We start from the raw sequence: 22,469 nt of genomic DNA on the forward strand, positions 1-22,469 counted from the left end.
ACATTACGTTATTAAATTATCACTTCTGAAAATATTCTTACATACTTCACTGGCCTGACTGACATTAATGACATCACATCAGTGACACTGACAACTTATATGCTCTTTGCTGACAACCGACAAGTCGGACGGTTTCATGACATGACGGTTCAGTTAACTCGTCATTAAATTACATTCGATTAATTTTGTGTATTGTATTGTAAAGTGTATACCGTTTTAGTAACTGTACAATATTTACGTAGTTTTTGATTTTACACAGTGCAACTACAGAACTGACCTTAAGATGTCACATCAAACGGGTATTCAAGGTATGTCGTGAAGCGATATAGTTCCGAATATCACTACTTTTCACCTATTTGTAATCCCACGCCTTTATTCCTTGATTTGATTCATGTCTTTAAATAACTTTGGTTACATAAAAGCTGCGTTATAGAACTTATTTACTTAAACTTGAAAGATCTCTTTGTACTTTATTATATATTGGTAATCGAATAAATTTAACAGATCTGTGAATCTGTGTACAGGCTTTTCAGTTCTTAGTTAACTCCTTTAGTGCAGAAACAAATACCTATCTTAAATTTTTACTATTGTCAATGTTTAATATTTACCTGGTATAACATTTTCTACAAAATGATAAATATGTTTTATCAACTAAGGCATACAATAATAACTAGCTGTCAGGTTTATGTATTCAATTCATTATTAGTATCTACACAAATGTGCATCTTGAAATATTATTTGGTTCACATGGCTTAGATTCCTTGCTTTAAGAACTTGGACTCATTACAATTTGTCTTGCAGCCAATGAAGACCTGAAAAAGTATTTCAACAAATGTAGGGATGGAAAAATACGCGTGATGAAAATCAGTATAGAAAATGGTAAGAAAATATTCATATATAAATATTTGGACCCATAGACTTAGAGGCTTTTGGCTCTGAAAGTGCTTAGACTTGAGGAGTTACAGGGAAGCTAAAACATGATAGTAACAATGATACGGGTGGGTTGTGTTGCTTGCTTCTGGTAGATTTCTCCGCACACAGCTGCCATTTTACTTTAACTTGTGGCTGCTGCCTGAGGATTGTGAATGAGGAGGATGAATTTTTAAAATATATTATGCTTATTAGGCTGTCCCCTATTTGCGATTTTTGAATTGTAGTACGGTCGCCAAGCCGCTCTGAGGCCAGATTTAATTGACTCAGCTCGGCCTTACCCACAACCGGTATCAATGTGTTCGGACAGTTCTCCTGATCACCGTACATGCGGTAGTAAAGCGGAAAAATGGTGGAGGGGATAGTAATGACGTCACAAAGATGGCGGCCGGACCTATTCTTTTTGGCGGTGTATCTCGAAAACCACTTAACCGATTTTAATCATCGAGGTGTCAAATAATAGCTTATATTATGGAGATTATTTCCTTTTCTACAAACATTTACGTGAAACCTATAGGAAAAAAAATAATCACAAAAAACAGTTTTTTTATAAAAAAAATATTTTTTATTTTGTAAAAATCTCCGTAAATATTAGCATTTCGCAAATTTTGTTTAATATAAAACATATTGCTTTATTATCAAGGAATATAATGAGCCTTAAAACATACAGATCGAGTAATAAACAATGAAGCTACACTCATTTATTTGCGCATGGGTAACGATAACTGGCTTTTACCGGTCGAAACTGTGGTGACTGTTACGATACGTATTGAATGGACTTTATAGAGTATCGGTTTTAATTACTGAAATTATAATTAAAATTATAAAAACCAGACACAATAATGTTACCTTACTTCGACGTTTAGTCTCTTTTTTCGTCTTAATCATAGGTAGGTACATATTTCTTTTTACTTAAAAATTTTATACAGGGTGAACTTTTAACCACCAGTCATACTCTGCGCAGCGACTTTATAGGTCATACTTAACAACTTTTACTATGGGACCAATTCCGAAATCGCGAAAAAAATTTTGACTGTCCCATATAAAGGTGCGACCAACTTTACCAGACCAACACTTTTCCAAACTGAGCTACAGCTGTCCGATGAAGTTAAGTACTTAGGACTAACTCTCGACAATAAACTCAATTGGAACAACCACATCAACAAACGGATAGACAAGGCGGGAGTTGTCTTCTGGCAGTGCAGAAGGATGATTGGTAAGAGGTGGGGACTCAACCCGAAAATTACCCTCTGGCTCTATAAGACGATAATCCGCCACTTACTCTGTTACGGTGCTCTGGTTTGGTGGCCAAGAACAAACCTAGGCAACGTACGAGACAAACTACAAAGACTTCAAAGGCTCGCATGCGCGGCCACCACTGGCTGCACGAGGTCTACCCCGACTGCAGCCATGGAGGTCATGCTAAACCTTCCACCGCTGCACCTACACATACAGCAAGAGGCCAGTCTCTCAGCGGTAAGGTTGCGAACCCTCAAGATATGGTCTAACATCACAGGAGCTCTTCACACAAAATGCCTGGAAAAGGTGTATGACGAATTTCCAGTGCTTAGGTCAGGCACGGACCGGATTCACAAACAAGCTATCTTCGATAAAAGGTACAAAATACAGTTATATGAGGACGACAATCATGAAGGACTCAATCCCCGGGAGCTGAGAATCTTCACTGATGGGTCCAAAACAGACAGCGGATCGGGCTCTGGAACCTTCTCAGAAGACCTGAACATGTCGATCACCACTCCGCTAGGAGCCCATAACTCGGTATTCCAAGCTGAGTGCATGGGCATCATAAACGCGGCGGCTGCCATCACTGCAAGGAAGGTAGTAGGATCCTCCATCCGCATACTCTCCGACAGTAGAGCAGTCTTAATGGCTCTAAATAGCCATATAGTTACATCCAAACTTATACACGAATGCCACGAACGACTAATGGAGGTATGTCATAATAACAAGATCACCCTACAATGGATCAAGGGACACAGTGGATCCCGAGGTAACGATGCTGCGGACGAGCTTGCCAGGCAAGGATCGAATGCGGGGGCGATTGGTCCGGAACCGATTCTTCCGATACCATTTAGCAAGGTACGCTCAATGCTGCTGGCACGTACAGGGAAACTACACACAGAACACTGGCTGAACCAGACTGGATGCAGACAGGCAAAAGAAGCCATGCCTGGCATCAACGGAAAACTCACAAGGGCGCTCCTGCAACTAGGGAAGGTCCGACTGAGTATGGTAACCAGTGTCATAACAGGTCATGGACTATTTAACAAACATCTTTTCACAATAGGTGTCACAGACAGTCCCCTGTGCCGAGGTTGCATGGAGACAGAAGAAACAGCCTCTCACGTGGTGCTGGAATGCAGCGGAGTGACTCCATACAGGGCTAAACATCTCGGATCTCCGAGAGACCTCCCCGAGGTCCTACTCAACATCAAAGGTTTGATAGGATTCCTCGAGGAGCTGGGCTGGCAGGACTAGCCCACCCCCAACATATCACGCAAAATAGGCGCAAGTCGTCGAGTTGCGGAAAAATCGCCCGAATACAATACAATACAAGGTGCGACTAGACCGCAGCTTAAAAAACGGTCACGATACGGAATCGCAGTGACGCGTCGTATGCGTACCGTTTTTGACGCATGCTCCCCACACCGCTGTTTAAAAAACGGTGACGGTACGGAATCGCAGTGACGTGCTTCACGCGAATCTTTTTTGTTCGCAAAACAGTTGCGTCTTTTACGTCACCGGTACGGTGTCTGCCATAAGATCTCCGTGTAATATTTTTTGCGATTTTTACGCAGTTCAATTTACGGTGCGTCAGCTTATTTTAAGCAGCGGTGTGGCGAGCATGCGTCATGGACCCGGGTACGTCCTTAAACTACGTCCAAAAGAGAGGTATGGGCATTGTGAATGTCATCTCGCTTTGTGTGGTAGGGCACAGCCAGTGGGTGTCATTCTAGATCCAAATTTTCTTGCGTGATTCGGTATTGGTCCCATAATAAAAGTTGTTCAGTATGACCTGTAAAGTCACTGCGCAGAGTATGGCTGGTGGTTAAAATTTCATCTTATACCTATATTCGACACAAGTAGTAAGTACTTACAGACCAACTATGATACACATTTTGCCTGTATAGTGATACATAGTGAATAAATTAATACCTGATTTAAAAAATAAAACAAAAATAACAAATAGCATGTTATTTAATTCAGTAATCACTAATCAGTCTTAAACAATGAACATCATACTTTTAGATTAGACAACAAAATGTATATTTATACTGTGTTTCGACTTGAAAGATTTTACTGCTTTAAAACATAACATAAGACAAACCTACCAACCAAACGTATAAAAAAAAATGTTTTTTGTGATTATTATTTTCCTATAGGTTTCACGTAAATGTTTGTAAAAAGGAAATAATCTCCATAATATAAGCTATTAGTTGACACCTCGATGAATACAATCGGTTAAGTGGTTTTCGAGATACACCGCCAAAAAGAATAGGTCCGGACGCCATCTTTGTGACGTCATTACTATCCCCTCCCACCATTTTTCCGCTTTACTACCGCATGTACGGTGATCAGGAGAAACGCCCGAACACATTGATACCGGTTGTGGGTAAGGCCGAGCTGAGTCAATTAAATCTGGCCTCGGAGCGGCTTGGGGACTACTAATAGTAAAAGTTGTTCAGTATGACCTATAAAGTCGCTGCGCAGAGTATGACTGGTGGTTAAAAGTTCACCCTGTATAAAAATTTTAAGTAAAAAGAAATATGTACCTACCTATGATTAAGACGAAAAAAGAGACTAAACGTCGAAGTAAGGTAACATTATTGTGTCTGGTTTTTATAATTTTAATTATAATTTCAGTAATTAAAACCGATACTCTATAAATTCCATTCAATACGTATCGTAACAGTCACCACAGTTTCGACCGGTAAAAGCCAGTTATCGTTACCCATGCGCAAATAAATGAGTGTAGCTTCATTGTTTATTACTCGATCTGTATGTTTTAAGGCTCATTATATTCCTTGATAATGAAGCAATATGTTTTATATTAAACAAAATTTGCGAAATGCTAATATTTATGGAGATTTTTACAAAATAAAAAATTTTTTTTTTATAAAAAAACTGTTTTTTGTGATTATTTTTTTTCCTATAGGTTTCACGTAAATGTTTGTAGAAAAGGAAATAATCTCCATAATATAAGCTATTATTTGACACCTCGATGATTAAAATCGGTTAAGTGGTTTTCGAGATACACCGCCAAAAAGAATAGGTCCGGCCGCCATCTTTGTGACGTCATTACTATCCCCTCCACCATTTTTCCGCTTTACTACCGCATGTACGGTGATCAGGAGAACTGTCCGAACACATTGATACCGGTTGTGGGTAAGGCCGAGCCGAGTCAATTAAATCGTGTTTCTAGAGGGCTTTTGAGATTTGGCGACCGTACTATTGTGCAATCATGCTAATACTATAGTAGTTATTGTATTGTATTCGGGCGATTTTCCGCAACTCGACGACTTGCGACTTGCCTTGATATGTTGGGGGTGGGCTAGTCCTGCCAGCCCAGCTCCTCGAGGAATCCTATCAAACCTTTAATGTTGAGTAGGACCTCGGGGAGGTCTCTCGGAGATCCGAGATGTTTAGCCCTGTATGGAGTCACTCCGCTGCATTCCAGCACCATGTGAGAGGCTGTTTCTTCTGTCTCCATGCATCCTCGGCACAGGGGACTGTCTGTGACACCTGTTGTGAAAAGATGTTTGTTAAATAGTCCATGACCTGTTATAACACTGGTTACCATACTCAGTCGGACCTTCCCTAGTTGCAGGAGCGCCCTTGTGAGTTTTCCGTTGATGCCAGGCATGGCTTCTTTTGCCTGTCTGCATCCACTGGTTCAGCCAGTGTTCTGTGTGTAGTTTCCCTGTACGTGCCAGCAGCATTGAGCATACCTATAGTAGTAGTTAGCTAACAGCCATTGAGCTAGCTAGTTGTCAGGCTAGTTGATTAACAACTGTTCTTTATTAAACCAAAATGCTTTGGTTAATGTGGAGATTGTATGAAAAATTTAACAACTGATTTGACATTTTTTATGAGTTTTCGCTTACTTTGAAATCAATCAAAGTTTCTGTTTTCGTACATTTTATTTGACAACTGCTGTGAAATTATTTAATTTTTTATATGATAGTAGCCTATTTGTTTTCCAAGTCCAAGTGACATTAATAAGTATTTTGTTAAATGTTTTTCAGAACAGTTGACCCTCGCCAAGAAAGAACCAGTGAAAGGGACTTGGGAACAGGACTTTGACAAATATCTACCATCCCTGATTGTGGAAGATATGCCTTGTTACATGTTATATAGGTGAGACTGTTAAATATGAAATAATTGATACACACATAATATATAGGGTATCCACCCATAATACCTGACACAACCATTGTATGGCGCCATTCATTTATTATGTAAGTAAATTTTTGCCTGTTATTGACCCCCTCCCGCCCGACGCTCCGCCCCTAAGTAAGAAAAAATTAGGAATAGGCCGCCCTCTACCCCCCTATATTACGTAAGAATCTAAATGAATAGGTAAACATTTGGTTTATTTTACACAAAAAAAAAAAACATTTTTGGAACATTTATTGGTCCCTGCAAAGGTACCCCATCTAAGCTGACTCTGCACCATGTTTGATAGCATAGAGTGTGGAAGTATTATTTTTAATGTCATCTTTGTGATCTTACGTAAGAACTATGAAAATCCCCTCCCTACCTTTTGTAAAAAATAATAGGATATGTTCAAAAAACGGAAAATTAAAGTGTCATTTGTATCAAATGGCGCAATTATCAATTGCATGCATCAATTAGGCAAACATATGAACTATACGGATATGCTTATTGACTCATCAGTCACTACAGTGGGATACAGTAAAATTAAACACTGCTGATGCATATAACTGTGGACCTCATCTTTTCCAAAGTATTTAGCAAATGTACATACATTGTTTACATGTGTATACATTGTTTCGATAAGTGTGTAATATGTATGTCTAAAATAATTAAAAGAGGAATTCGATTTTTTTTTTATTATTTAACCTTACACAATACAAAAAGTACAAATGGCGGACAATGCTTCAAGGCATTTTCGACCAGTCAACCATTGGGTCAAACGAAACTTCATTAATATAGCTAGGGCGCATGTTATACTACTGGAGTTGCAGGCGTCCATAGGCTACGGAGACTGCTTACCGTCAGACGGGCCTATGCTTGTTTGCCACTAACATAGTGCCACAAAAATAGCATTTTGTTTGTTGCTTGAACTACAGGCAAGCAGAGACCGGAAAACCCGTTCATTTGGCTTACCCGTTCGAATGGGTAACCCCTTCATATGATAAGCTAATCGTTTGGGTAACCCGTTCAACCGGTTACCCAACAATAATGATTAACCCGTATTATTCAGATTAACCTAATCGTAACAAGTGGTTACCGCTTACAGGAGCTGATTCGGTTTGTGTTTTGCGTGTACTAACCGGTAACCTTTCGGTTTAGGGTAAGCCTTACCCCTCTCCCGCGCCTTTCCCCCACCGCTGCGGCACCGCGGCAGAGATGGGCATTACGTAATTGATTCGATAGTTATATTGTAACTACCGACGTAAAAGTACTTTTCGTTAATGTTGACTTACTATATAGATGCTTATTTGTATCCGGTTTTAGTAAGATGGCGGCCACACACTTTGTCATAAAAATCATCATTTTTAGGTTTTAGGGAGTTCTGATTTCGAAAATGATGACGATTTTGGAATCCAAGATGGCGGCCATGCAGTAAGTCATAAAAGTCGTGATGTAAATCGGTTTTTAGGTTTATGGGAGTGCAGATTTAGAAAAAGATTACCATTTTGGAGTCCAAGATGGTGACCATGTACTATGTCATAAAAATCGTCATGGATGTCGTTATATAGGTTTTAGGGAGTGCAGATTTCGAAAATCATGACTATTTTGGAATCCAAGATGGCGGCCATGCAATTTGTCATAAAAGTCGTCATGGATGGAGTCCAAGATAGTGACCATGTATTATGTCATAAAAATCGTCATGGATGTCGTTTTATAGATTTTAGGGAGTGCGGATTTCGAAAATCATGACTATTTTGGAATCCAAGATGGCAGCCATGCAATTGTTCATAAAAGTCGTCATGGATGTCGTTTTATACGTTTTAGGGAGTGCGGATTTCGAAAATGATGACCATTTTGGAGTCCAAGATGGCGGCCATGCAATTTGTCATAAAAGTCTTCATGGATGTCGTTTTATAGGTTTTAGGGGGTGGCGGATTTCGAAAATCATGACTATTTTGGAATCCAAGATGGCTGGCATGCAATTTGTCATAAAAGTCGTCATGAATGGAGTCCAAGATGGTGACCATGTATTATGTCATAAAAATCGTCATGGATGTCGTTTTATAGGTTTTAGGGAGTGCGGATTTCGAAAATCATGACTATTTTGGAATCCAAGATGGCAGCCATGCAATTTTTCATAAAAGTCGTCATGGATGTCGTTTTATACGTTTTAGGGAGTGCGGATTTCGAAAATGATGACCATTTTGGAGTCCAAGATGGCGGCCATGCAATTTGTCATAAAAGTCTTCATGGATGTCGATTCATACGTTTTAGGGAGTGCAGATTCCGAAAAAGATGACCATTTTGGAGTCCAAGATGGTGACCATGTACAATGACATAAAAATCGTCATGGATGTCGTTATATAAGTTTTAGGGAGTGCAGATTTTGAAAATCATGACTATTTTGGAATCCAAGGTGGCGGCCATGCAATTTGTCATAAAAGTCGTCATGGATGGAGTCCAAGATGGTGACCATGTACTGCGTCATAAAAATCGTCATGGATGTCGTTTTATATGTTTTAGGGAGTGCGGATTTCGAAAATGATGACCATTTCGAAGTCCAAGATGGCGGCCATGCAATTTGTCATAAAAGTCTTTATTGATGTCGTTTTATAGGTTTTAGGGAATGCGGATTTCGAAAATCATGACTATTTTGGAATCCAAGATGGCGGCCATGCAATTTGTCATAAAAGTCGTCATGGATGTCGTTTCATACGTTTTAGGGAGCGCAGATTCCGAAAAAGATGACCATTTTGGAGTCCAAGATGGTGACCATGTACAATGACATAAAAATCGTCATGGATGTCGTTATATAAGTTTTAGGGAGTGCAGATTTTGAAAATCATGACTATTTTGGAATCCAAGGTGGCGGCCATGCAATTTGTCATAAAAGTCGTCATGGATGGAGTCCAAGATGGTGACCATGTACTACGTCATAAAAATCGTCATGGATGTCGTTTTATATGTTTTAGGGAGTGCGGATTTCGAAAATGATGACCATTTCGAAGTCCAAGATGGCGGCCATGCAATTTGTCATAAAAGTCTTTATTGATGTCGTTTTATAGGTTTTAGGGAATGCGGATTTCGAAAATCATGACTATTTTGGAATCCAAGATGGCGGCCATGCAATTTGTCATAAAAGTCGTCATGGATGGAGTCCAAGATGGCGGCCATGCAATTTGTCATAAAAGTTGTCATGAATGGAGTCCAAGATGGTGACCATGTACTACGTCATAAAAATCGTCATGGATGTCGTTTTATAGGTTTTAGGGAGTGCGGATTTCGAAAATCATGACTATTTTGGAATCCAAGATGGCGGCCATGCAATTTGTCATAAAAGTTGTCATGGATGTCGTTTTATACGTTTTAGGAAGTGCAGATTTCGAAAAAGATTACCATTTTGGAGTCCAAGATGGTGACCATGTACAATGTCATAAAAATCGTCATGGATGTCATTATATAGGTTTTAGGGAGTGCAGATTTCGAAAATGATGACTATTTTCGAATCCAAGGTGGAGGCCATGCAATTTGTCATAAAAGTCGTCATAGATATCGTTTAATAGGTTTTAGAGAGTGCGGATTTCGAAAATGATGACCATTTTGGAGTCCAAGATGGCGGCCATGCAATTTGTCATAAAAGTCTTCATGGATGTCGTTTTATAGGTTTTAGGGGGTGCGGATTCCGAAAATCATGACTATTTTGGAATCCAAGGTGGCGGCCATGCAATTTGTCATAAAAGTCGTCATGGATGGAGTCCAAGATGGTGACCATGTACTGCGTCATAAAAATCGTCATGGATGTCGTTTTATATGTTTTAGGGAGTGCAGATTTTGAAAATCATGACTATTTTGGAATCCAAGGTGGCGGCCATGCAATTTGTCATAAAAGTCGTCATGGATGGAGTCCAAGATGGTGACCATGTACTGCGTCATAAAAATCGTCATGGATGTCGTTTTATATGTTTTAGGGAGTGCGGATTTCGAAAATGATGACCATTTCGAAGTCCAAGATGGCGGCCATGCAATTTGTCATAAAAGTCTTTATTGATGTCGTTTTATAGGTTTTAGGGAATGCGGATTTCGAAAATCATGACTATTTTGGAATCCAAGATGGCGGCCATGCAATTTGTCATAAAAGTCGTCATGGATGTCTTTTCATACGTTTTAGGGAGCGCAGATTCCGAAAAAGATGACCATTTTGGAGTCCAAGATGGTGACCATGTACAATGACATAAAAATCGTCATGGATGTCGTTATATAAGTTTTAGGGAGTGCAGATTTTGTCATAAAAGTTGTCATGGATGTCGTTTTATACGTTTTAGGAAGTGCAGATTTCGAAAATGATGACTATTTTCGAATCCAAGGTGGAGGCCATGCAATTTGTCATAAAAGTCGTCATAGATATCGTTTAATAGGTTTTAGAGAGTGCGGATTTCGAAAATGATGACCATTTTGAAATCAAAGGTGGCGGCCACACATTTTGTCATAAAAGTCATCATGGAAGTCATTTTTTAGGTTTAAGGGAGTGCGGATTTCGAAAATCATGACTATTTTGGAATCCGAGATGGCGGCCTTGTTTTTTGTCATAATAGTCGTCATGGATATCGTTTTATAGGTTTTAGGGAGTGCGGGTTTTGAAAATGATGACTATTTTGGAATTCCAAGATGACGGCCACGTACTATTTAATAAAAGTCATCATGGATGTCGTTTTATAGGTTTTAGAGAGTGCGGATTTCGAAAAAGATGATCATTTTGGAATTCATGATGCCGACCATGAAATATGTCAGAAAAATAGTCATGGATGTCGTTGTATAGGTTTTACGGAGTGCGGATTTCGAAAATCATGACTATTTTGGAATCCAAGTTGGCGACCATGCAATTTGTCATAAATGTCGTCATGGATGTCGTTTTATAGGTTTTGGGGAGTGCGGATTTCGAAAGTCATGACTATTTTGGAATCCAAGATGGCGGCCATGCAACTTGTCATAAAAGTTGTCATGGATGTCGTTTTATAGGTTTTAAGGAATGTGATTTTCAAAAATGATGAACCTCAACCATGTGTATCGTAAAAAACTCGTCATGACATTTAAAATGAGCTTAAACTCGATAGCATTATGGGAAGTCATCGATGAGTTCCACTGACAACTTCCGATTTCACTATCAGACCTTCGTCACCATGTGTATCGTAAAGAACTCTTCAAGACGTTTTAAATGAGCCCAAACTCAATAGCATTACTAGTAGTTATCGATGAGTTCCATCAACACCTTCCGATTCCACCATCAAGCCCTCGCCACCATGTGTATCGTAAAGAACTCGTGAAGACCTTTAAAATGAGCCCAATACTTGTAGTTATCGATGAGTTCCATCAACACCTTCCGATTCCACCATCAGATCCTCGCCACCATGTGTATCGTAAAGAACTCGTCAAGACCTTTAAAATGAGCTCAAACTCGATAGCATTACTAGTAGTTATCGATGAGTTCCACTGACACCTTCCGATTCCACCATCAGACCCTCGCCACCATGTGTATCGTAAAGAACTCGTCAAGATATTTAAAATGAGCCCAAACTCGATAGCATTACTAGTAGTTATCGATGAGTTCCATCTACACCTTCCGATTCCACCATCAGACCCTCTCCCCCATGTGTATCGTAAAGAACTCGTCAAGACCTTTAAAATGAGCCCTAACTCGATAAAATTATTAGAAGCCATTGATGAGTTCCACTGATACAGGAGATGTGCACAGACAGCTAACGATAAAGAAAGTGACTATAATAGGAGTAATAGGTACTAAACAAAAATATACCAAAATCAATGCAACGCCTTACCATATTAGGTAATTTGCCTTAAACTTTAGCATGTGTTTTGAAATCTACGTTGTGCGCTACTTGACTTAACGTACACTTTTGTTTGAATTAGCAATATTAGGTCGGCAAATTACAAAGCCTTTGACAAATACCGACTGCCGCCGCGCCGCGCCGCGCACTCGCAGGTGCACGTAGGGAATGGAACCGCCGTGTTTCGCGTCGGGCGCTACGTTAATAGACCATATGCAGTTCACGTAAAAGTTAAAACAGCTTGTTCGTATTTAATCAGCGCTTGAAGCGGTAACCCTTTCCCGGGTTTTTAATATCGGTAAGCGCTAACCTGAATTAATTCAAATAAAAGGATTAGTTTCTTAACCGGTAAGCCAATCAAAAGCTTACCGAAATGAAGCGGTTTTTGGAACACAGCTTTAAAATAACCCGGGTTTTTGAACGGGTTAGGGTAAGCGGGTCCGGTCCCTGCAGGCAAGGAACATTAGAATATTGCATATATTCTTTCAAATATTAGTCAACCTCAAATATGCACATAGGATATTGATTAATGTCCAGCTCATATCATATTTTACTCAATAATGAGTTTATTGTAAACCAATTTCCTCAATAAGCACTTATTTGCTGTGTGCTTTAGAGGAAACACTTGTGGTAATTTTTCCATACAAACATTGTCAAGATCGTTCTCTGGATTTTGGCACTTATCTAGTGCCCAGTGTGGTTGCCTCCTGTTCTGAGTGAAAAGAAACAAGCCTGTGTATGTATCGTTCAAATTAGAATATAACATTTTTCACACATTTCTGCTTGACCATCCTGCAAGACCCGACGAAAAGTCTTCTCTGAAATATCTACATATTGTTATTTTGAACAGGCTTTACATAAGGGTTTATTTTTATTCATTGATTACGGGTGGCATGCTTAGGCTGAGATTAAGGTACAAGCCATAAAATTTTGCTGACTCCACTATATTTTAAAGCATTTTCTAATTATTCCAGGTTTGACTCCACAAACTCTCTGGGCCACGAGTGGTTGCTACTCAGCTGGTCCCCGGACTCTGCTGCGGTGCGGCACAAGATGCTGTACGCCTCAACCAAGGCCACACTCAAGCAGGAGTTTGGTTCTGCGCATATAAAGGATGAAATGCATGCTACTACCAAGGTGAGAAACAAAGAAATCTGAAAATGGTGGATTACTCACATAAGAAATAGTAGTTGGGGTAAGTCTTGGAGTGGCAACGGCTTTTAACAGGGTTGCTGGACAACCTCATAAAGTTTACTGGGAGTTGAATGGACTATTGTGGCCGAAAGTCAGAATTTTAAAGCAAAAGATGTCTGGCCCGGGTGTGAAACCAAGAGTCTACAAATTCAATGGGCCACTAATGACTGCTCAGCTGGTTTCCGGAATCCACTTCCCTCCAGCTCTTCCGCTTCCACCAAGGCCACACCTCACGGTCCTCAAGCAGGAGTTCGGCTCTGCACACAAAGGACGAGATGCATGCCACTACCAAGGTAGGAAACCAATAATTGTGAAAACAAAGTAAATGTCGTCTGGCTGCCGGCTGTGGAATGAATTCCCTGCCAATTTTTTGTTCTACACTATCTTCTAGCAGCAGCGTCTGGAAGACCTAGATGCTAAGCGTCATATCCGCAAGACGCGACCTAAGCCCTCCTACACATACACCCGCAACTCGACTGGACAACTCCATTGCGCATCGTGTGACCGCATCTTCAAAACAAAGTTTGGTTTTGCGAGCCACATAAGGGCATTTCATAATCCGGATAAGAATTGTTGATGGAGTCGCCATTGCCGGATACGGCAAGGAAGGAGTTAAGTTAATGGCAGTTCACCGTGCTAATTTCATACTTGTAAAGGATTGTGCAGTTGTCAGTGTCGTTATGATTGTATTACACCTAAATTACCCTAAAGGCTCATTTTGATAGTACAAGATGGTACTCTTTGTGTATGCTAGATGTCGCTAATCTAATCACTGTTAATGCGTGTATAACAATAAAATATATGATGAAAATATTCGCCGCCGACAGGAGTCTCGGTAACTATTGTTTTAGTAGTGGCCTAGGGAGTGCGACTGTTGAAATTTGTTTTCTGCTGAGAACGAATTAATAAATTATTATTTTTATTTCAGGACGAAGTATCCCTGAAAGGCTACAAGGCGCACCTCAGCGGTATCAGTGCGCCGGCGCCGCTGACAGAAAGGGAAGAGGCCTTGAAAGAGCTCCAGCTGACAGACCATAGCACCAACTACAGTACTGACTCTAGGTAAAGGCGCTTCTTATTACTAAAATTGCGTGACTATTGAAATCAAATACAATCAGCTGGTAGAGAATGCCTTCTGGCATTAAGTCCGCTTTTTGTACTCTTCATGTACCTATTGTGCAATAAAGTTTAAGTAAATACAATAAAAATCAGAATAAATAAAAAAAATGCTATGATCATAATAACTGTCTAATATACTTTTTTGACAACAAAATATCTCGCCATGAAATATAAGTATCGTAGCTTTTTTTATGAACATGGCTAAAATTCCAATTGAGTAAATAGTGCCGCCTACAATGATGAAGATCAAAGCGGTGCACGCAGTGTTGTATTTTGGTTTTCAGTCTTCTATATTTACTGGCTTGTAAAGGAATAAAAGTTATCAGTAGTAAAATAAAGATTTTCCTAACAGCAAGAACCTTATTTAATTGTTGAAAATTTAATTAACTTACTATTTCTCCACTTTCTTTAGCCAAATTCTAATGATGAATATAATTGCAATCGTCGTAATTTCCAGGCAATCCACGATGGGTGGCGTTTCGTTTCCCATCACAGAAGCCGCCGAACAGGCCATTATGGATCTACAGAGGGGCTCCTACAACTACATACAGTTTAAAATCGGTAAGAAACACCACTATACATATACATTACAATGGAAGTCATAGAAATAAAAACGCAAATTCCTCTGGTGGTCAAGAGAAGACACGACCAAACTCTAAGGTTTTGCAGCTTTTCTGAAGTTAGTCACCGTAGCTTTATGCCATGGCGCAATAAAGGAGTCTGTGGTCTTCTCGGCAACTTAGGAGATTAGCCACTACTGTCAATAAATCTACCGCTCTTACGCGGTATCACGGTTACGGGGCCTCAGTTATCAGATACGGTCTTCTTTTATGGGGAAACGCAAAAGATATTAAGAAAGTCTTCATTTCTCAAAAAAAAGCATTATGCAAATGCAATGTATATATGTAATGTGCTGAACTCATGAAAAATTGTAAACACTATATCTCTGTACCACATTTCTAGCAAATAATTTTCTATTTCATACTTATGAAATAGAAAATAAGTATAATATTCCCAACACCGGCAACACCTCTACTTATTGAAACCGAATTTAAGCCTTATTTGATTAGCCTGGCTACTTCACAATGTTTAATTATAATATTTCGTATAAACCCACGAGTTCTGAGAAACTAGTTGGCACAATCTGGGGTCCGTACTAACAAATATTGCTTTGGAAGCACATGCCTTACAACTACTTTACCGGCGCTCAGCATTTTTTAATACGTATGATTAATTGAATAACTACGTTTTTCTAGGCTACCTTCCGAGAATAGATGCAAGAAATTTCCTTTACTTAATTATCTTAATCTAACTTAATCATTTCGCATTATTGCATATAATTACAGATCTAGAAGAAGAAAAGATCCACCTATCGAAAGCCGCCAACATCCCTCTAGTGAGCCTGCCCGAGCAGGTGCCGAGCGACCAGGCGAGGTACCACCTCTACGTGTTCAAGCACAGCCACGAGGGAGACCACATGGATAGCATAGGTAAAATTTTATCATGATAGAATATGGTCAGAGGTTTAGCTTAAAATCGCTCTTGCACAATAAAAAAATATTTTTTAAACCAAATGTTTGTTTCTTCTATCGCTCTTGCATTCGAGCGATAGATAAACAAATACGAAAACAAATGAACGATGTAGTTCGCAGTTATAGCCCTGGCATGAACTTGTTTTTCTTACTTATTTATAGTTCGTGTCATCCACGATGACGCGCAGATTTGTCATCTCAACCTTTAATAACATATATGATACGTGTCAAGGCATGCGTCTTCGCGAATGATACGATCTATATAATCCTATTTTTGATTTTCAGTGTTCATCTACTCGATGCCCGGTTACAGCTGTTCTATTAAAGAGAGGATGCTGTATTCCAGCTGTAAAGGACAGTTCCTAGATATCATAGAGAAAATTGGAGTGGTGGTAGAAAAACGAGTAAGTACTTATGGGTAATTAAATTTTCATCTCAGCAGCTCGAACAAGTCTACTTTCGTCACTCCAGGGAGTGTCGAAAGTGCGACTTTCCTCACTCCAAGCAGTGACGAAAGTACGACTTTCCTCACTCCAGGGAGTGAGACAAAGTAGCTATTTAATTTAGTCAAGGCCATGAATGCAGGAATAAAAACTTTACTTTATGTTAATTTTTTTTTACCTTTAATATGTATCACTACTGAGGTGAATCGTTGTATGTGTCACACCACACGAGAGCAAAGTTATTTTACATCTCGTGTTTTTAAGCCCCTCGCTACTCGGGACTCATAATCAACACTCGCAAGAAAAACTAACTTTCCTCTCTTGTTGCACAAATAACTATTGTGTGTTCCTGCAATCTTGTCTCCGGAATCATTTATATGATGCATCCAAAAGATTAGGTAAATACTAAATTGTATATATTATTTTGTCAGGCTATACTACTTGTTGACGTGTGAACGTTTAAATTATTGATAAGTAGTTTACTGAATATTCTACTTTATTTGCTCTCAATTAGGGTTTGTGGAGACTAGTCTGTTTAAGCTAACTTTATTTTTGAGTATAATTACAGTGAGACATCTCATTCGGTTCTCGTATATTCTTTTATCCTAATGAATGTTTTAATTATACGGAATTTTGACTCTTAGAGACATACATCTCTAAAGATAATTTGATAAAAATCATTTAGTTCTGTCATTTAGAGATATTTACATCTCTAATTTTAGATTTTTTTTGTGTCTGTTTGTGTTTTTTATTATTATTATTTTAGTTTTTTTTGTATTGTAGTTTGTATGTAAATTCCATGTTAACGTGTAAAAGTGCCCTTGTGGCCTATTTGCTGAATAAATGTTGAAATTGAAGTTAAAGATGTTACGAATGTTAGGGAATATGAAGTTGTTATTATCATTCCTAATTAGAAAAAAATCTGTTAGTTAGTACATATATGTCATCTTAGAACGGGATGTTATAAATTGTTGAGAAATGCTGTCTACTGACCAAAATGGATTACTTGAAAACAGTTTACACGTACATTCTATTTCGCAAAACATTCGCTTCATTTGATGCGAATGTTTATGATGATCGTAGTTTGCATTGAGATTAAAAATCAGTATTACAATAAACGGCCCTGGCAGGAGTAGCAGTTCGTGGATTAATCTATGATTATTGCTCATTCACGGATTTTGCTTTCCTAGTGATTTGGCACTTACTGGACTTAGTTATGCTGGGCATTTTCCGCAAATCGACAACCATTCCGCCTATTTTGCGTGAAAACGAGGTAGCACTACTCTAGCCACCCCAGCTCCTCCAAGAAACCTAGCAGTGCCAGGTTGCTAACTTCCTCCTTTAGAGTTCACGGAGTTTACAATCTAGGAGAATTTATTGGAGTTACAAATGTCCAGATTGAAATCGACGACGGCAAGGAGCTCACCTCGGAGTTCCTGTACTCGGAGCTGCACCCGGCGCGCGGCCTGCACCGGCCGGCCTTCGCCCGGCCGCGCGGCCCGCCCAACCGCGGCGCCAAGCGCATCACCAAGGCGCAGCCCGCGCAGTAACCGCCGGGACGAGTGTGTGGGCCTTTGTTTCAGTGGACTAAATCTATTCAAAACAACTGTTACACTTAAGGTATTGTGAAAAAAAACCGGCCAAGAGCATGTCGGGCCGCGCTCAGTGTAGGGTTCCGTAGTTATTCTTCCGTCACAATAAGCTAAACTGGAGCTTAAAGTATAGTAAATTGTTAACCAAGGGATGAAATTGTACCTTTCACCCGAGTTAAACAAATAGGCAAATTTGCATAATCAGTACCTAATTAAAGTACTAAGTTTTTACTATGAAGGGGAAACTTTTTGCGATAACTCAAAAACAGCTAAACTGATCATGTCCGCTATAGTTTTCATTTAATGAATTTCTTAAGCTCTACTCCCACGATTTTTTTCATATTTTTTGGACCTATGGTTCAAAAGTTATAGGGGGGGGGGGCACATTTTTTTTTCTTTCGGAGCGATTATCTCCGAATATATTCACTTTATCAAAAAATGTTTGTTGAAGACCCCTATTAGTTTTGAAAGACCTTTCCAACGATACCCCACACTGTAGGGTTAAAGCAAAAAAAAAATTCACCCCCAATTTACGTGTAGGGGAGGTACCCTAAAAAAAATTAAATTTTTATATTTTATTGTACGACTTTGTCGGCTTTATTGATTTATATATCCATGCCAAATTTCAGCTTTCTAGCACTAACGACCACGGAGCAAAGCCTCGGACAAACAGACAGCTGTCTGTCTGTTTGTCCGAGGCTTTGCTTTCGCCATGTCTGTCTGTTTGTCTGTCTGTCTGTACAGACAGACAAACAGGCGGACATGGCGAAACTATAAGGGTTGACTACGGAACCCTAAAAAGGCCGACATGTATTTTTTTTAGTTGCCGAGACCGTCATGAGGCAAGAACTGTCCAGACAGAAAGTAAGAGCTTCGCTCTTTCTGCTCCACCGACCTTGTATAAGTCGAATATGTGTACATACAATCACATGAATTAAACGCGACGAAAGAGCTTGTAAACGGACTTACCTGATAGACTGTCTTCTCCACATTGACCTTAGTAAATTAAAAATAATGCTACCCACAGTAATATTTTTTTAAAATAAAGGTAAAAAGAAAAACTATTACTGAGCACTTCGACACTTTATTATTTAGACGAACTAGTTCAGTTCGTGAAATGGTGGACCATTGACCATCATTTCCATTTTTCCTCTATTTCAAAAATTGTATATTTGCTAATGTCTCTATTGAGTACTTACAGTTCTTAATAGAGAGAGAGAGATTATTAGTGACAAAAGTAAGGTACAGTGCGACATAGATAAAGGAGGGCGCCACTTTCTTCGTAACTGTCATATTTTTGACGTAAAATGCTTAAACATGGCTACCATTGTGTTCCATTTTACTTAACTTCTGTTCTTTCATGTCGCACTGTACTGAGTATCTCAGAACAGAACTGAACTTTTATAGATTTAGCTCACTGATCACAAGGTCTGTCAAAGATATCTATGCAAACAAAGTCGTAAACACGAGTGTCAAGGTCTTAGCGCTCAATAGTATGTCACTCAATATACATGGTGAGCAATTCTAAGATTCGTGATCTTGTTTTGTATTGAACACTCTGTATATAAAGTGCGGCCTGTGCACTGTGCAGTATGGCGGTCTTCTCATAGGATGCGGATCTACACGCCGCTCCGGTGTGCGAACGGGACATCGCTATATATTACGTGCATAGCGCTGTCTCACTTACATACAGGAGCGGCGTGTGGATCCGCATCCTACTCGTATGTGATAACCGCGTATCAAATGTGTATGAGATATTAAGTCTTATATTTTATATTTGGAGTACAATTCTAAAATGACCTTACAATAAATTTTCTTATCTATTGCAAATGTCGCGTTCTCAAGAAGAGGTACCACATTGTCGCTTACCATAAGGGTTCTAATCTTTATACGAATAACCTGTTAGAGCGTCCTTATGGTAAGCGGCAATGTGTTGAGAACGACACAAATATTGCAATGAGCAATGACACAAATTACAAATTAATTATTAATTATTTATGACTTACATTTTCGTATACTTCAAGTTTCGGTACATTTACATACATATCAATACATAAACCTGACATGAAAATCCTCATTGTTCTGTCATTTTAAATATGCCTCCTAAGACTCCACGACAGTTCATTTAGTATAATTCAACTAAAATATAAGCTATTTTTATATTTGCTCAGAATAATTTTGTCGTAAGAACAATTTTGTGTCGACCCACATAAAAAGAAACCTCATTTCATCTGCTGCTTACGCTATGTTTATCGATGTACTATTTTTTATAAACGTTGGACGTAAAACGACAGTTAACCTTAGGTCCCTTTTATGCGGAGCGACACATTTTATAATATACGAAACAGCAAGACTGGCCGACCGTCTTCTGTAGTTCACTTGTTTATATTTCACTATGATACTCTCTATGTTAAGAACAGTATTAATAATACTTATACATAATAATATGTATTGTTAATTTAAACTGCTATACTAGACTTAGTATGAACCATAGATAGATAGGCAGTCTTAAGATGCGTAAAGTAGTGCAAAATATTGTGACCGCAAAATGCTAGCTAAAATAGAGGGCGCTGTACGGTCCGCTGTCAAAAAAAGTCCATCTAATAAAGGCCAGTTCAGACGGGATGATCAAACCGACCGTTTCATCAGAAAAAAAATTGGTATTAATCTCATCTAGCGTCCAATTTAATCACCAATTTTAGATTTATGTTGACATTAAAGCGCTCTTAATTAAAAATAATGCCGGCGCAAACTAGCATCACAAATTGTTTTTCTTGCTTCCGCACCTCCATTTTATCGGTCATAATCTTACAACCGAATAAAGTGGAATCGGCGAGCCAAATTGGCGTTTGCAGCCACATCACCTGAGTTGATCAGATTGGCGAAAAGTTGTTCCCGTCTGGCCTGGCCTTAAGCTTACTCTGCACTGTTTTGAAGTAACAAAGTGTGAGAGTGTCATTATAAACGTCATATTTTCATAGAAGATGAGATGAGAGCATTTATGATGGTATTTCAACACTGTCAAGAAGTCATGAGTGATCAGAAAAAAATTCGGAACTTCTCGAAATTTTTATTTCCTTAATAAAAGTTTCCTTTGTTTCCTGAAATATCCGAGAACTTTTTGGAAACTTTCCGCAACTTGAACCTCTGACGTAGCTAGCTAGCTACACAACATTTTGCACTCTGTTAATTTGTCTATGGTGTAACTTGGCGAATAGTCAAATTAACCCTAAATGTGAACCTAGCCCTCTATAGCTGTTTTACTAATATTAACCTTTTAACCGGTTAGAAATTATCATCGGGCGTACTCGTGCCGCCGCCGGTACGAAGTTACACGTAGTTTTGTCTTATTCATCAGTCTGTGGCGAAATGAGCTGGATATTGTATGTCTAATATCAGACTACGGCGGTTAAAAGGTTAACAATTGTTCATTAAATGTCAAAATTATTATTGATTATTTATTTTAGGCTAAGCTGTCATCAATTACGTTCTTATTTCATGTGTTGTCAATATATTAGGTATATTACATACCTATGTAAAGAGCTTGTCATGGTAATTCTTTAACATATAAATCCCGAAAAAATCATGAATCTTTCATATTTTATGCAAAAATAATCAATATTAATTAAATGATCAATTAAAATCAAAATATTAATAAAATTGATTACAATTAATTCGCAAACTCGCACAAAATATTATATTTAATACATATATTGACTGATACTTTGGTTTTTAATATTATCTTCAGTTACCGCGATGCCGATGTTCCATTTAATAAAATAATTTAAACGGATTATGTCGCGTATAATTAATTGTATCCACGTCCCAACATTTCGAACCATTTAAATACATTATACGCGATATAATCCATTTAAGTTGTTTTATTACTTGGGTTTTTGTATATCTTAACAAGAAACTTGCCAATAATGTAATTAAAATCATTACTATTCATTCATAATCATACTCTTTAAGACCATTAACTGTTATTACATATTTAATGCACGTTCGCTATTTGTTATTTATTAAAATAATGATTTTGAAACAGTTGTATCGATGTTTAAATAAGGCACATATTTTTATGAGCTAAGAAAAACAAAAGAGAAAAGCACAAAATACGTAATATCGGGCGTATTTTTGTACATGACTTAATAAATTTTGCATAGCGTGCAATATCGTTGTAATTTTAATAAATGCTTTTAAATTAGCCATTGGTATGTTATTCTTTATAAATTTATTTCCTCCCATTTCCATATGTATATCAAACTAAACTTTAAATAAATAATTATTATCGGGCATTATTTATTACACAAATTGATTAAGACCCACAGTAAGCTCAATAAGACTTGTGGGTATTTAGACAAGAAATATATAATATTTATAGACACTTAAATACATAGAAAACATCCATGACTCAGAATA

At 38.5% G+C, this 22,469-nt stretch overlaps 1 protein-coding gene across 2 annotated transcripts; it reads left to right on the forward strand.

Moving 5' to 3' along the window:
- The first annotated feature begins 95 nt into the window (after positions 1 to 95).
- LOC133520107 (twinfilin) lies at positions 96 to 22,258 on the forward strand. Of its 2 annotated transcripts, XR_009799701.1 has the most exons (10): positions 96 to 308; positions 802 to 879; positions 6,198 to 6,309; positions 13,145 to 13,307; positions 14,293 to 14,426; positions 14,941 to 15,044; positions 15,830 to 15,973; positions 16,301 to 16,419; positions 17,856 to 18,078; positions 18,874 to 22,258. XR_009799701.1 is itself a non-coding variant. In XM_061854427.1 (9 exons), exons 1-9 carry the CDS (start codon positions 284 to 286, stop codon positions 18,006 to 18,008), a joined length of 1,032 nt encoding a protein of 343 aa, XP_061710411.1. In that variant the 5' UTR covers positions 96 to 283; the 3' UTR covers positions 18,009 to 22,258. The 2 variants fall into 2 exon arrangements, 1 of the variants encoding a protein (XP_061710411.1); XM_061854427.1 differs by having other exon boundaries at positions 17,856 to 22,258.
- Positions 22,259 to 22,469: the final 211 nt, after the last annotated feature.

The sequence above is a fragment of the Cydia pomonella genome, chromosome 7 (assembly GCF_033807575.1).
Source record: "Cydia pomonella isolate Wapato2018A chromosome 7, ilCydPomo1, whole genome shotgun sequence".
Lineage (NCBI taxonomy): Eukaryota > Metazoa > Arthropoda > Insecta > Lepidoptera > Tortricidae > Cydia > Cydia pomonella.

Excerpts from the sequence above, each read along its gene's own strand:
- LOC133520107 (XM_061854427.1), top strand. The coding sequence starts at position 284 with ATGTCACATCAAACGGGTATTCAAG. Across the intron at positions 14,427-14,940 it reads AACTACAGTACTGACTCTAG|GCAATCCACGATGGGTGGCG; the intron begins GTAAAGGCGCTT and ends CGTAATTTCCAG. Across the intron at positions 16,420-17,855 it reads GAGTGGTGGTAGAAAAACGA|ATTGAAATCGACGACGGCAA; the intron begins GTAAGTACTTAT and ends ACAAATGTCCAG.